Source organism: Melanostigma gelatinosum, assembly GCF_949748355.1.
Source record: "Melanostigma gelatinosum genome assembly, chromosome: 12".
Taxonomy (NCBI): domain Eukaryota; kingdom Metazoa; phylum Chordata; class Actinopteri; order Perciformes; family Zoarcidae; genus Melanostigma; species Melanostigma gelatinosum.
In genome coordinates this window covers 27,439,233-27,454,974 of record NC_136645.1, presented here as the reverse complement: position 1 = coordinate 27,454,974, position 15,742 = coordinate 27,439,233, and the positions used below count along the sequence as shown (strand labels likewise).

At 41.8% G+C, this 15,742-nt stretch overlaps 1 protein-coding gene across 1 annotated transcript in view; it reads right to left on the bottom strand.

Moving 5' to 3' along the window:
• Positions 1 to 15,742, bottom strand: part of prkg2l (protein kinase cGMP-dependent 2, like) — a 34,801-nt gene that overhangs the window by 9,084 nt on the left and 9,975 nt on the right. The window contains exons 5-14 of the mRNA XM_079280277.1: positions 13,355 to 13,468; positions 12,294 to 12,399; positions 8,428 to 8,491; positions 8,220 to 8,297; positions 6,585 to 6,679; positions 4,430 to 4,498; positions 3,062 to 3,160; positions 2,691 to 2,826; positions 1,681 to 1,817; positions 730 to 819 (exon numbers count right to left, since the gene is read on the bottom strand). Coding sequence (XP_079136403.1) covers positions 730 to 819; positions 1,681 to 1,817; positions 2,691 to 2,826; positions 3,062 to 3,160; positions 4,430 to 4,498; positions 6,585 to 6,679; positions 8,220 to 8,297; positions 8,428 to 8,491; positions 12,294 to 12,399; positions 13,355 to 13,468 — 988 coding nt within the window. The remainder of the gene's footprint in view (positions 1 to 729; positions 820 to 1,680; positions 1,818 to 2,690; positions 2,827 to 3,061; positions 3,161 to 4,429; positions 4,499 to 6,584; positions 6,680 to 8,219; positions 8,298 to 8,427; positions 8,492 to 12,293; positions 12,400 to 13,354; positions 13,469 to 15,742) is intronic.

Sequence of the window (15,742 nt, the reverse complement as noted above, 5' to 3'; positions counted from 1 at the left end):
AGACCTCTTGAAATGTGCATTGAAGTTATCTCTTGTGTGTTTCTTCTGGTTCATCTCAAACTCTGTCTCTCTGTCCCACAGGATCACTGTCTGCTGCTCACATCCAGCCGCCAGCTCCCCTCTTTCCTCTGCCAGCCAGACTTTCCCCCATCCATCTTTATCCAACTTCATCCCCTATCTCTATTATATTCTTTGAGTCTTTGTGGTGCATTTGCTTTTGTTGAGCCTCAACCTCTCACCTTACTGTAGTACTGTACAAATGTATTCCAGAGTGTATCAGTGCACTGTGACGTCACCACTGACAGCGGTTACAGATGCAACAGACTGGAAATTCAACCAGAGGAATAGTTCAGCCAAAAACAATCTGAATTGAATATATCGTACTCAGTTCCCTGGGCTCTTCATGGTCCCAGAAAAAGCTTTCTAGTAAATGGCTTTGAGAGCGGAGCACATGAAAAATCAAAGCATATCACTGCAAACAGAATTATAACAGAATTATAATATAATTATAATTCTGTTATAATTCTGAATTATAACCATTCTTTCTGAAAATTCTTGTCTGAGTGTCTTGTATCAATTTATTGGCTCGTGGAAATCCGAACACAATCATTTTCGCTAAACTATTGCTCATGCATGCCACTACTCTCCTTAACGCCATTCAATAGAAGCATCTTTTCTGGGAGCATAGAGGGTAGTTGTTATGAATGTAACAAAAGGACCTACACTCACATGTCCCGCAGCACAGTCCACAGCTCTCCACCAAGACACGCCTCCAGCAGCAGGTAGACAAACTTATCATCTCGAAATGTTCGGAATAACCTGAAATACACACACAGACAGCCAAGAGACTCTTTGTTAACTACTATGTTGCATTAAGAACACTTCCTAAAGCCTCTGCTAGCATAGAGAACAAAACAGATCAAGAATGAACTCAAATTAGGACCCCTAACTAAATAACGATACATGCTGTACATTGGGGTGCACGTCTAGCAGAAACTCATGTTTTGCATTGTCATTGATGTCTTCTTATGGTAATGCAATGCTGAAAATATATTACTGATGATCAAATTCCTACAACATGCCTATGATGCACTTCTATTGACCTATAACAGGTCACCAAAAAAAGTGAGGCACTGCAGATTACAATAGTTGATGCGACAGCTCTTCAGAGAAAAATACATTTCGTCCTCATTCTCTGTATTTTGAGAGCCCATGAACAGGAACTTTTGAGAATGGGCATTCTTAGATTTCATTCAACACAGAGCCCTTAGAAAAACCTCAGAACTAATGAAGAAGAAACTGAGTGAGAGGAGTGTTGTATTTATTAAGTGGGAGAGTGAACATCACATTTTGGCTGAACTTTTCCCTTTGAATGACAGTCAACAGAATGCTTGCACAGGGCCTTTGTTCTTTAAAGTCATAGTCCAGATAAATCTCAGAGCAGTGGTGGGACCCTGTTCACAAGCATTCTCCCAGCAAGTTCCTTAGCAACTCCACAGAGAAACCCACACCCTGAGCAGCCCCCGTTTTATCTTCTCCTAAGGAATAAAAGAGGCAACTTACCCATACGCTAGCCTCTTCAATCAGCATCTACATGCTTCCACTAGCTCAGATTACAGAAAACAACTAAATATCCTAAAATAGCTCTTTATGAAACAAAGAAACCTGAGTGTATCACACCTGATGATAAACACTGAGTTTGTTTGCTGAAGGATGTTTTTCTCAGAGGAGATGTGCTCCTGCTGTCTGGTGTCCACAATATGCTTCTTCTTAATGCACTTCAGAGCAAACGTGGTGTCCTCATTCTTCAGCTTCACCTGAGAAACAAGCAATGCTCACTGAGGGACACTAGAACTGTATATTACAGCTAAACATCACACGCACCAACTAAACATTGACTGAATGTCTGTATGAATGTAAACAAAAAAATATTAAAGATATTAAAATGAACCATCATTGCTAAGTGTTGTAGTTGCAGACGTAGAAATTGCAGTCACTCCAATGGCCACTCAACGAGCGATACTCTGATCAACGTATCTTCATTCAACGGTTCGTATGAAATCTTACGAAAAGTTATTTTGTTGTTTTTTGTTTTCTTAAGAATGCCAATGTTGAGATAGATTTTTAGGCTACAAAGCTACTTAGTTAGGTTTAGGAGAAGATCGTGGTTTGGGTTTAAAAAACGACAGAAGTGCCGTTACTGAAGTACGGAAGTTACGTGACAAATAAATCAGACTTCTGGCTCATGATTACATGGATTACATACACATGGATTTTTGGGATTATATATGAATTACTGTGCATTACTTTTCGGAGGTATGGCTACAAACAGTTCATGAGAACAGCCTGCCTTAAATTAAATGAACGGACTTGGGGAAATCTCAGGCTTTTCTCGTGATTTTCTAGAATGGCTTAAAAGCTGTGTGTCACTTGAATGTTTGTCCCTGTGTTCCAGATGTTTTATCCCTCACCCTATCATATCCACTGAACCAATCCTAAGATTGATGCCACAGACACTACCTCTTTATATATGCAGATATATGGCTCAGTTTTAAACAATCACAAGATCTGGGTTTGGCAAAACAAAGATATCAGCTGTAAACAGAATCCAGCTCAATGATTTCCAGTATAAAGAGGGGCCGACTAATAACCGGTGATAGTTGGGGCATTATAGTGTTACTGCAGCTCACCAGCTCCACTCGTCCAAATCCTCCCATGCCCAATGTAGCTATGACCTCGAGCTCCTGGAAAGGCAGGAGAGAAATCTTCTCCCTCAGCCTCCTCAGCTCCTGGGCCTCTGCAGAGTCAACCTGAGGAGAGTGTGGCCTGACAGAGGCGTAACACAGGATACACCATTACATCTGGGCCCTTTCTGCTTCCTAGGCCTAGACTGACTCATTTGCAAACTGAACTTCAAATCAGCCTATGATGAGAAAAGCAGAAAATGCAGTAATAACTATATGACATGCAATCAGTCACTACAATTGTCACTTTACAAGGAGGCTTGATTAACATTTATACAGCTGCACATGTTTGTGCTATTCTATCATTGTGCACGTACAGGGCATGTCTCCTCTCATCATTCCTAGAAAGCTCCTCCACGTATTCCTTCAGGTAAGCCTGGAGTTCCTCGTAAGTTCCCACCATTTGGTTGAAATTGCTAGAGAGGAGGAGGCAGGGGGCAAAGACATGAACAACTTTTATTTTCAGTGTGTGTGTGTTTGTCATCTATAAGCAGAGTATTGGGTATCATTGCTATGCAGAAAACTAGCAGTAGTTTCAGTTTACTTCATTTTGTCCTCGTCTATAAATGCGTTTATGAACTTGCCCCTGACCACAGGTGATATGATGACACATCTCCTAGTGTAGAATAGCACAGCTAGCTTGCTTTCCAACCAGTATGTCATATTTTGCATGGATGCTTACTCAGTGGGATCTGTCCAAAAATATTACCTTTGTCCCCAGATGGATAATGTTTTACTGGCTCCAACTGTAAAGCCAACAGTCTAGTCCCTGTGCTGAATAAGTTCTTTACTAGAAACACAATCTCTGAAGGCGTTGCAGTGTGGATGCTGGAAGCTGCTAGGCTGACGCTACACTGCATTGCTGGCTGTAGTATTTTTGAAGAGGGTAAAGTAGGAGGAATAGTTGGAAAAGTAGGAATAGGTTGAATTCGTATGTATATACCTCAAACGTTGAACATACAGAGGGGTGAAGTGTTGGACGTGACCTCCCACTGCCACTGTATATTTGGCACACTGTTGGGGATCCTCTCACTTTCAGGCTAATATAACCAAACGTACCAAACTCTGTTTGCTTCCATGTCAACATTATTTGAAAGAACACAGATTTGCCTACAATTTCACTTGAAATTATATATTTAGAGTGAAATGCGTTGGATGATGAACAATGCGTCACAATAATAATAAATAAAGCTTTTTATTTTGTAGTAAAATGTAGGTTGTGAATGCTTCCAGAAGGCTGCCAAGCTTATTGTCAAGGTTTCCACCTTTAGCTCTTTGACCTCTCTGGCAGAACACAAAGTATTTTTCAATGGCAGTTTTTCAACGGCAGTTTTCCGACAGCGAAAACATTTCTTGCGGACAGTGGACATGAAATGCTTAGATTCAGATTTATAAGATTGCGTATGTATTCTTTGATCGGTCAGTTTCTAAAATGATGATGATTATGTGATTAGGGGCCTCCACACTCCGTAATCCATCTCTTGGAATAATATGAAGCGGTTATGAAAGAGTGAACAGCAGTAACAAAAACAGTTTATGATATTGTAAATGTACTTTTGAAGTATTACTATTGTCTACATTGTCATCTAACATCAGGTATGCAGATTACATTGAACTAAAGGGTCTGGTATATGGATCCAGGTGTACATAATAACATGCCACGTAAAGAACATCCAGCTACTCACTCTCTGTCCACCACCAGGCAGTGTGTGTCGCTCTCATTGCAGATGATGTTGGCTGAGCGAACATCCTCACTGTAAACATACATGTACAGTTCAGTGAAACAAACACATCACTACCCCATATGCACACACTGCAGTGTGACGCAGCATGCCTTGGTCAGCCAACAGCATCAACTGAAGCAGGTGCTGTGACATTAAGAACATCTTTTGTTTGTTTGTATTGTTTGCTGTAGGATGAAGACAAAGTATGTTCTGAATGTCCCGAAGGAAGCATGTTCTCCTCTGTCTCATCAATGGTACAATTCTACTGTAGAAATGGTGCCGTTGAAGCTTTTCTGATGTAATATGACCATTAAACTCTGAAGTCTTCTTGTCACCGACCTCTTTGACTTGTTTTTTGATTGTACGTGACTAATACTAGATAAGCAGAGTTATGTGTCCCATGTCTCCTCTGATTCTGTACGGGCCTTCACACCAGATTCAAGATATTACCCTTTCATGAATAGTGATCACTACAGTGCACAGGTAGTAGGTGTCATCTTCTTGTATGTATGGGTTTCATTGGCTTGCATTGGTGTGTTTCATTGGTTTTAATAAATGGTTTCATTGGTTCATTAGTTATTGTTAAAAGTGTGACTGGTCACAACAGTGATGTTGGATGGCTTCTAGAAAAACCTTACTTTGGATTTTGATGATCATAATGTTGACTTGGCTGAAGATATTCAGATAGCCGAAGATTTAGAGTATATTGAGAATTTTGAAGATGCTGTTGAGGATGCTGAGTGTGTTGAGAATGTTGAGGATCCCGGGAATGCTAAAGTGGTCAAGGATAGTTTTGAGGATGCTTAACATGTCATAGATGCTGAGGATTTGAATGCTGAGGAGGCAAAGCCTGTTGAGGACGCCATGGATTTTGAGAATATTGACGATGTGGAAGTTGATGTGGCTGAGGATATTGAAGATGCTGAGGATGTTAAGGATTTTATGATCCTGAGAATGCTGGTTTTGATCATCATCATAGATATGGTTAATAACTTAAGATCCCCCCCTGCATGCGTCTCATTTGTTAAAAGGTAAACATATCTGTTCTGTAATAAAACAGTGATGGAAGTAAAAAAATACTGTCTGTACAGATAGGGAAATGCAACGCAAAGATTCTGCATAACTGCCGCCCCAGTGTTTGATTTCAGATAGCACCTCCTCCGCTGCCGGCTCAGCTGTGGTACAACTCGGTCCCTCCGTAGCTTTATACAGAACGGCAAGGCAGCACAGCCCCATTTTGAACAGGCCGTGTGAAAGGGGCAAGAGAGTACTATTCAGCCTGTAAAGATATTGGTGATGAGGTAGCATCGCAATCGGTGGGGCTATAATTTCAGGGTAATTAAAATGAATCAGGTACTAATATAATACTCACGCTATCAGTAAGATACAGGTTGCGGTTCAGAGAGGGGCTGGAAAGCAACGGCACAAAGCAATATTGACAACCTGGCTGGGAATGAGTGGAAGTGGGCTGATAAATATATTGCAAGACTATTGAGGGCAATGGGGAACAGGTGGGCAGGTCAGGTAATGGAATGGGGTTACTGCAAGGCAGGAGGGAGTGGCTGGATGTGGGAGTCAGGTGACTGAACCAGATGGACATGTCTGAGGGCCTCTGGTGGACAGGTAGAGAAATGGCAATGATGAAGTGGGAATGCGGCTGGAAGGAGGGACAGAGAGGCAGCGTGGTCAACAATAAACACAACTGAGGAAGACATTGTGACGTCACGACACAATGGACAAGACACAACAGTGCATCAAGTTAACACTCATTCAACTTGTGTGATAATGTAGTGGTTTAACAACATGGCCGTGACAAACAGAGGAGTTAACCATTCACTGTCATTATTAACATCATACAATAGCATTTTAATCCGTCCACATAATGTGATGTAAACACTTGTGTACACCTAAAGGCAAACAGCTGGAAAGTATTAGTGTGAGTTCACTGGCCTTACCTTATGGTCATTGAGCCATCTAATGTGATGAGATTCACCACAAAGAAACAAAAATCATTGGAATACAATGTTATATGTGTTCTGCGGTGTGTTTGTAACATGTGTTCGATTTTAAAGTTCTGCACTGAGTCCTCAGCCTTCTGTAAACATGTTGCTTGTACCTGATGAGAGCTTTCTCTCCAAAGTAGTCTCCAACTCCCAATGTCTTTATTTCCTGTGGCTCATTGAAGCCCTCTGTGCTTTGAGTGACTATGACCTACAAATAGAAAACATTAGAATGAGGCAAAGCAACAGATATATCAATAATCAGTGTTATATTTCTGTCTGTTGATGTTTTATCATTGGAGTCATGAAATTGAGACAATCATTCTTTCATTGCTGGACTTTCTGTAAGTCAGCCAGTGTATGGGACAAGGATGTGCCGTAGAAATTGAGTCACTCAAAGAGTCATACTCTGATCAATGTTCAACTTTTTGTGCAATTTCTTAAGAATGTCAAGCAACATAAGCAATCAGTGCGCCGCCATAAGGCCCTGCAGTGTTTAAGCAACAAAGCTCATCAGTTCGGTTCAGGAAAAGATCATGGTCTGGGTTGGAATAACTACGTGCCGATAATGTGACGACCCACATGAACGCTTGTTGATTTCACTTCCTGTTTTACTTTGTCATTCACCTACCCATGCTTCATCAGTTACTTTACTTACTGTCTTTGTTTAGTTTCCTGCCTGTTTTGTTACACACCTGCGTTTCATTTGATCATCAGATCTCCCAGTACTTAAATCCCAGCTGGTCACGAAGCAGGTGCCAGATTGTCAGTCATTCCCGTAGACGAGTTCTTCTGTGTCATTTACGATTCCCGTTATTCCTGAAACATGCTTTTGTAATCCTGTTTATAGTTAGTAGTCTTGTTCGGCGCTTTGTTTGTTTGACCATTTATGACGCGTGTTAATTCCGCTGATTACCTCTTTTGTTTGTAAGTTATTATATTGTCAGGCTTTTTGTTTTGGAACTATTATTATACATGTTCATTTCGTTCATGCCTGTCCTACCTTGTTTGAACTGAGCCTCAGAAAATACTTTGATTTTTGCAACTTCATTCTCTGGTCTGTTATCTCTGCACTTGAGTCGTACTCTAATCATCACAATACAATCTGGCCGTGACAGACTCAGCAAGATCAGACCGGCTCAGAGCTGCTATTTCAAACCAGGGCCAACGATTTCACCAGCATGAAGAACTGCTGGCTTCACTCGCTACCTCCATGCAGCAGCTGCAGGCTCATCAGGGGACTTTATAGACATCTATGGAGAACATAGTGGGTTCACTCTCCAACCAGCTGCAGATGGTGCATGAGGCAGCATCTGCCTCTTCTGCCATCGCTCCTGAAGCGGCCAACTGTCTGGCTCAGCCTTCACAAGAGGCGGTGCTATCTGAGCCTCTTCTTCCCGGTCACGAGCCTAGAGGGATCCAGATTGAGAAATACGACGGAAACCCAGCCACCTGCCTCTCATTCCTGGTAAATTGCTCGTTGTTATTTGAACTCAATTCTTCTTCGTACGCTACTGAGCGAACAAGAGTAGTTTTGTAATAATAGTTTTGGCTGTAACTAATGACATTTCTCACGTCCACGGGAACACAAGTACAAAGCAGAACACAGATTGAGAAGGCCGAGCGTGTGATACTATCCACACCAGACTGCAACCCTCTTTGAACAGGCTCCAAACAAATATTTGCTTTCAAGTAAGAACAGATTAAGGATTTAAGATGGCATGTTTGACAAGACTATGCTGATGTCTCACCTCTCCTTTTGCAATAATAAAGAAAGTATTCCCTTCTTCACCCTCTCGGATAATATACTCTCCTTTTTCGAAATAGTCCTGAAAAGACAGACTGTCAGTCACTTATATACAATCTGAAACTAATTAGTTAGAAACGGATACTATATGGAACTGCATGTAATGCATAATGTATAGCTGCCAGAAATGTGGTGGAATGGGAAGTACTCACCACTTCAAGACAATCAACAACCTTTGCTAGTTTCTCCTCAGGTAGTCCTCGGAGCAGAGACACACTTACAGAGAAACAAATATTCACATTTATTATAAGTGAGAAGAGATTGATTATATACAGTGACACCGCAATACAATAGTAATTTGTTAAATTGAATAAACTGACTTGAAAATGTAGGACATCCTTATAATGCTTATATAATTTATTTGTGATTTTATTTATTTATTTATTTTTATTATTTTTTTATATGTAATAAAAAAAGGTTAGCTTTATTATGTAAGATCTGACATATGATTTTGTAGTTGATACTGTTGGCTTTTGTTTGAAACAATGCACTGAGTGTATACTGTGTTTGTTCTGTGTTTTTACGTTCATGTTTGTTTTTATGTATGTTGTCTGAAACACTGTAATGCTGCTGTCTTGGCCAGGGCTTGTAATCTCAGTGGGGCGGATCTGGTTAAATAAAGGTTTAATACATATTTTTTTTAATGTTAAATAGAACTCAATAACTGTTTATGAAGCTAAGACATTGTAGTTTATTTTTCACAGTGTTTTTCAAATCCACGTATAATCATCGAGTATCTGTTTGCACATGTCCACTATGTTCTTGTTGTCAGATGTAGGCTTTGTGTATAACCAGCTGGTATGGGCTTTGTTGTCCTCAGGGATAAGCATGCACTGCAGAGTTTTTAATGCATAGACAATTTGACGGCACCTTGTCTTGTTCTGTCTGTGTTGCTTTTACCAAAACCTGACCATATCTGTCATGAGACCTATTTCATGATTGTTTTGTTCATGCACTGCTGCTGACTGTATAGAGTTCTGCACAGGTTGCGACCTGTAACTACATCTTTCAGACCCAGAACGACTGAGCATGACATATACAGCCCCATTTGAAACCTAAACCCCATCTGAAAGCCAAAGCTATTATTGTTATTTGTTACATTACTCGGTGGTTATCACTCCAGTTATTAGTCTACAACACCTATCCAAGGCGTACCCAAAGTAAATTGAAAGCTGTTCTTGAACCATTTGGAGTACATGCATGGTTTTGGTCTCTTTTGAAAGGTAACACTCTGATGTTTTGTCTAGGCGCCTTCCAAAAAAGGCCATTTGGAGACACTTGGTAACCGTGGTCACATACCTAGGCTAAAAAGGCCTAACCCACTCCTGATCTGAATCTACATCAGATGATTGCCTTTTATGTGAAAATAAAGAAGTAACAGTTTGTCATTTACAAAACCTTTCCATCTTTTCTGCATTTTCACATGTCAGCAGTTCACACAATGAAACACAGATGGGGGAAGGCACAAACACCTCATGTGGATATATATATATATTAGGGGTGTAATGGTTCACAAAATTCACGGTTCGGTACAGTAGAAAACTATAAATGCCAGAGAAATGTACTTGATTTTAAAAGATATTTATTCATTACAACTAATATCATAAAGTTATTCTTTGACTTTGAACAATGATGGAACTATACCTGAGTGACTCATCTTCTGGGGTGTCTTCTTAGCAACACATAAGCATAAAAAACAAAAACTGCTCCTTAAAGTTATGTAGTATTGTTAGTTACATCTTGCTTACATCTTGTATTGTTACTTACATCTTGCAAAAGAGATTTTTAATCTCAATCGGACTACCTGGTTAAATCAAGGTTTAAAAAAAAAAAAAAAATTAAATTTTTTTTTTTTTTTATTCAAACGTATTCGGTTCGTCATGCGTACCGAACCGCGAGCCTCGTACCGAACGGTTCAATACGCGTACATACATATATATATATATATATATATATATATATATATATATATATATATATATATATATATATATATATATATATATATATTTCCCCCAGATCAGCAGTAACACCTAATGACGCGCACACGCAGTGAAACAAAGGGGTAACTTCATACACAGAAACACCTCCCCCCAACAGGTCAGCAGACTCACTGGCAATCTACAAAATGTGTATTGATAATTCAAACTAAAGCTTATTTATGTCAAAACACAGTAACTTGTAAGTTATTTCACCATTATTCACTTTCCTAAAGTCTCAAACTCTCAAAAACCATACTTTTCATTTTACGCACGGACACAAGCAGCAGTCTCACTTTTACGCCGTGACTCCCGTGTTCTGGCTCTAAATCTACCCCCTGAAGCTGTATATCGTCTTTTTCAAAATTTCATTGGCTATACGAAGCGTCATCAGAATGATCGGTTGCAATTGGCTCGAGCTTTACACGAAATAAGAGGGGCAGGTACTGTCCTTCAATGCGGACTCTCGTTGGCTATTGTAGGCTGTGGACAGGACATGGAAGCTCCTATTGGGTCAAATGAGGTGTCAATCGAAAGGTCAGAGTGCAGCCGCCATTTTGAGAAACAGAGCATCAGGGTTTACATGGAAACTGGCGTTACTACAGAAAATACATAGATAATTAGGCATATCTGCCGGCTAATTTGAAATGATGCAACAGCAGTCGTGGGTATTTATGGACGTAATGTGTTTTGGACTAAGTATTTTACTGGATTGGATCGTCTGGACCTTTGCCAATGTAACAAGACTGTTTTTGTCGGAATATTATCGATGGATGGATTACTGTGAGGCTTCATTGGTGAGTTGCCTTGATTTTGTAACTGCTTGTTTGTTAGTTGGTGGTCTGACAGAGGCGTTGATTGTACCTGCTGTTGTGATTGTATCTTGAAATGGTTTGCATCAATCGAATCACAATAATCTTAGCTTTCCAATGATATGTCGCATCAGTACCTACCTATAGCAGTTGTGTACATAACACAGATGTACACTTAACACTCCAAAAGCCCGTGGGCGGGCTGTCGGAGTGTTAACAGGTTCTTGCCAGGCTAATGATGTTTGATGTTAGTCCAACTCTACATCTCCACAGCTACTCACTCCACTCTCACCAACTGCCTCACTGACATTAAATCATGGATGCAAACCAACTTCCTCAAACTGAACTGTGATAAATCTGACATGATCATCATCGGCCCCAAATCCCTCACTAAAACCTGTCACAACTTCTGCCTCACCATCGACAACTCCACTCTGTCTCCCTCCCCACACATCCGCAACCTTGGAGTCATGTTTGACAGCAACCTCTCCTTTGAACACCACATCAAACAAATCACCAGAACTGCCTTTTTACACTTAAAAAACATCGCCCGTCTCCGCCCATCACTCTCCTCATCTGCTGCTGAAACTCTGATCCACGCCTTCATCACCTCCAGAATTGACTACTGCAACAGCATTCTTTACGGCACATCATCCAAAATCCTAAATAAACTCCAGTACATCCAGAACTCTGCTGCTCGCCTGCTCACCCACACCCGCTCCCGTGACCACATCACCCCTGTTCTCCAGAACCTCCACTGGCTCCCCGTCCCACAACGGATCCAATACAAAATCCTTCTCCTCACTCACAAAGCCCTCCACAATCAGGCCCCCTCCTACCTCACCGACCTGCTTCACCACCACACTCCATCCCGCCGGCTCCGCTCCTCTGATGCCAACCTCCTGTCCCTTCCGCTCAGGACCAAGCACCGGACATGGGGCGACAGAGCCTTCTCCATATCTGCCCCCTCCCTCTGGAACTCTCTCCCCAAAAACATCCGAGATTGCACTGACCTTTCCACATTCAAATCACAAATCAAAACTCACCTGTTCAAAACTGCTTTTAATGTGTGACTATTATTGTGTACTTTGTTTTTAGTGTATTGTTTTTATATATGATGATTTTAATGTAAAGTGTCTTTGAGTGTCATGAAAAGCGCGATATAAATAAAATGTATTATTATTATTATTATTATTAGTAGAGACATCCTGTGAGTTGGGTTTGTACCTGCGCAGAAAGTTGAAGTACTCCTCATGTCTGGCTTGTGTGGTCCGCATCATGATGGTCTGGAAAGTCTTCCGGTCTAGTGCCCAGATATGAGACTGGGACACAGCTGGATTGGAATGAAATCATTAAAAACTCATTGAACCGATATCTTTATCCTCACAGTGGAGGATAGTTCAGGGTCCTTCTACATGAAGTGACTCATTTTATGGTACAGTACATAAAAGACCTGTACACAGGAACGGCCTGGGACAGGAATTCAGTCGCAGACTTTGAGTTTGATACGCCAAAATCTTTTGCCAGTAATACTAACACTGATACAGTTTTTGTGGTGTAAGGCGAATCTGATGATGCTGTCGAACTTCAAGGCACTTTAGGATGTCTTGCTGACAACTGCCTACTCAGTTAGCATGTGTAGCAGAGTGAATGAGTCCATTGCCATCACTAGCCATTATTTGCAATTAATTCTGTCAATTAAATGTATTATGTCCATATCATTTTAATTTGATGTCATTTCTTATTTCATTTTTGCATATTATTCATGGTAGCTGATCTGTAACAAGCTCTGTTGAAATATTTTAATCTGTTTTTAAAATCCAAAGCCATTTGGGAGTCTTCTGGTAAAATGTAAATAATGTAAGCATTTGTTTTTTCTGAGCTCAAATCAATTGCAGAGTTTTCACCACTTATAATGAACAACCTATTTGTCAGACCTGCTGCATGCTATAAATCATCTTTATATTTTGATTATTGTACCAGAACAAATCAAAAAAGCACACATAAGATAAAGACAAGCGTTACATTTAAAAATGCAATCATTAAGTGATCATTCAAAGTAAATATAAGACAACATAATTATTCAATAGATAATATTTATTTAACAACTCCCTCTGTGAATAATCGTCTGCTCATGTACCATCCAGCCAGTGGCTGTCTGATACTGTATATGATATGGATATGGTTGTCACACAACGTGATACACATATAAGCACAAGGGAGTGAATGTAAGAATGTAATCCCAAAGGTGAGACATATTAAGAACCATGACTGGTTTAGTCCCTTACCTTTGACAGTGGCTGTTCTCTTACAGTTGTAGAGAATGGCCAGTTCCCCAAACGCTGTGCCAGGACGCATCTCCCCCAGCAGCTTCCCATTCTGAATGACCTCCAGCAAGCCATCTGCAGCGAGGAAAACATAGCATACAGTTCAAACTCATTTGAACCATGTCGTACTCCGTAGTTTTCTCTGGCCCCCTCCCGAATCTGACCAATGATGAAATGTATAGCCACATGTCATTGTTCCACCGCTGGCTGTCGTGGTGGTGTCCAGTAAATAATGTGGGCTTAGTCTTTCACCCTCAAGTGGGCTTAGTCTTTCACACTCAACCTGGAAAACAATACAGCCAGTTATATTTGTTATAGTGTACCGGGCCCCAGGTCCGTATTCTGAATTCCTGAATTTTCTCAGTTTTTATCAAATCTAGTCCTTAGAACAGATAAAGTAATTATTGTAGGTGACTTTAATATTCATGTGGATGTCGAGAACAATAGCCTTAGTACTGCGTTTATCTCATTATTAGATTCGATTGGTTTCTGTCAGAGTGTACAGAAACCCACTCACTGTTTTAACCATCACAATGATTGCGAATGAACTCCTTCCTTTCCTCACCCAGCTCATCAACACATCCCTCATTTCAGGATGCTTTCTCACGGCTTTCAAGACTGCCAGAGTCACCCCTCTTCTGAAGAAACCATCACTTGACCCCTCAGACCGGTTTCTCTTCTACCCTTTCTATCCAAAACACTTGAACGTGCAGTCTTTAATCAACTGTCTTCCTATCTCCACCAGAACAGCCTCTTGGACCCCCACCAGTCCAGGTTCAAAGTAGGTCACTCGGCTGAGACAGCCCTCCTTGCGGTGACGGATTCGCTTCACGCAGCGAGAGCTAACTCTCTCTCCTCTGTCCTGATTCTCCTGGACCTGTCTGCGGCGTTTGACACTGAACCACCAGATCCTCCTCTCCACCCTCGAGGGGATGGGCGTCTCAGGCTCTGCACTCTCCCTGTTTGCATCCGACCTGACAGGTCGATCCTACCAGGTGACATGGAGGGGGCCCGTGTCGGAACCACGCATGCTGACTACGGGGGTTCCACAAGGCTCAGTCCTGGGCCCCCTTCTCTTCTCGCTCTACACAACATCTCTGGGTTCTGTTATTCGCTCGCATGACTTCTCTTGCCATTGTTATGCCGATGACACCCAGCTGATCTTGTCATTTCCCCCCAGGGGACACTCAAGTGGAGGCACGCATCGCTGCGTGCTTGGCTGACATCTCGAAGTGGATGACGACACACCACCTCAAGCTCAACCTGGACAAAACCGAGCTACTGTTCCTCTCGGGGAAGGGTTGCCCGCACCGAGACCTGTCCATCACCATTGACGATACTGTGGTGATGCCAACTCGGACTGCGAGAAATCTGGGTGTGACCCTGGATGACCAACTGTCATTCTCAGCAAACATTGCATCGGTTACACGCTCCTGTAGATTCCTGCTCTACAACATCAGGAGGATTCGCCCCTTCCTCACTGATGAGACGGCGCAGGTGCTAATCCAGGCTCTTGTCATCTCCTGCCTGGACTACTGCAACTCACTACTTGCCAGAGCCCCGGCATTGGCCATCAGACCTCTGGACCTTGTCCAGAAAGCTGCAGCTCGCCTGGTGTTCAATCGCTCCAAGTTCTCCCACACAACTTGCCTCCCCCGTTCTCTACACCATCCAGTGTAAGACTCTGGTGCTGGCCTACAGGGCAGTGAAAGGAACAGCTCCTTCCTATCTCCAGGCCATGGTCAAGCCCTACACCCCCGCCTGACCACTTCGCTCTGCTGCCTCGGGGCGATTGGTTGCCCCGTCGCTCAGAGGTCCCTACGGCCGATCGACCCGGTCACGGCTGTTTTCTGTCCTGGCCCCACAGTGGTGGAATGAAGTCCCCACTGACGTCAGGATGGCAGAGTCGCTGCCCATCTTTCAGCGCAGGTTGAAAACTCACCTCTTCAAGAAGGCCTACCCTTAGCCTTCTACTTAGCATTTACTTAGCATCTATTGTATTCATACTAGCTTATTGCACTTATTGTATTCATATTAGTTTGTGGCACTTATTGCATTCGTTTCTTTCTGCACTGTACGTTGGCTCTGGTTTATGCTCTTAGATGCTTGTTTGAAGAAAGGAGATGCACTTATGACTTCTGGTGACTAGTAGTAAACCGAATACCGATGTTGAATACACTTATTGTAAGTCGCTTTGGATAAAAGCAACTGCTAAATGACTGTAATGTAATGTAACCACGCCCTCGACCTGGTTCTGACTTATGGCATTAAAATAGAAGATTTAATAGTCTTCCTACAGAACCCTCTTCTATCGGACCATTATCTAATAACTTTTGAATTCCTACTAAC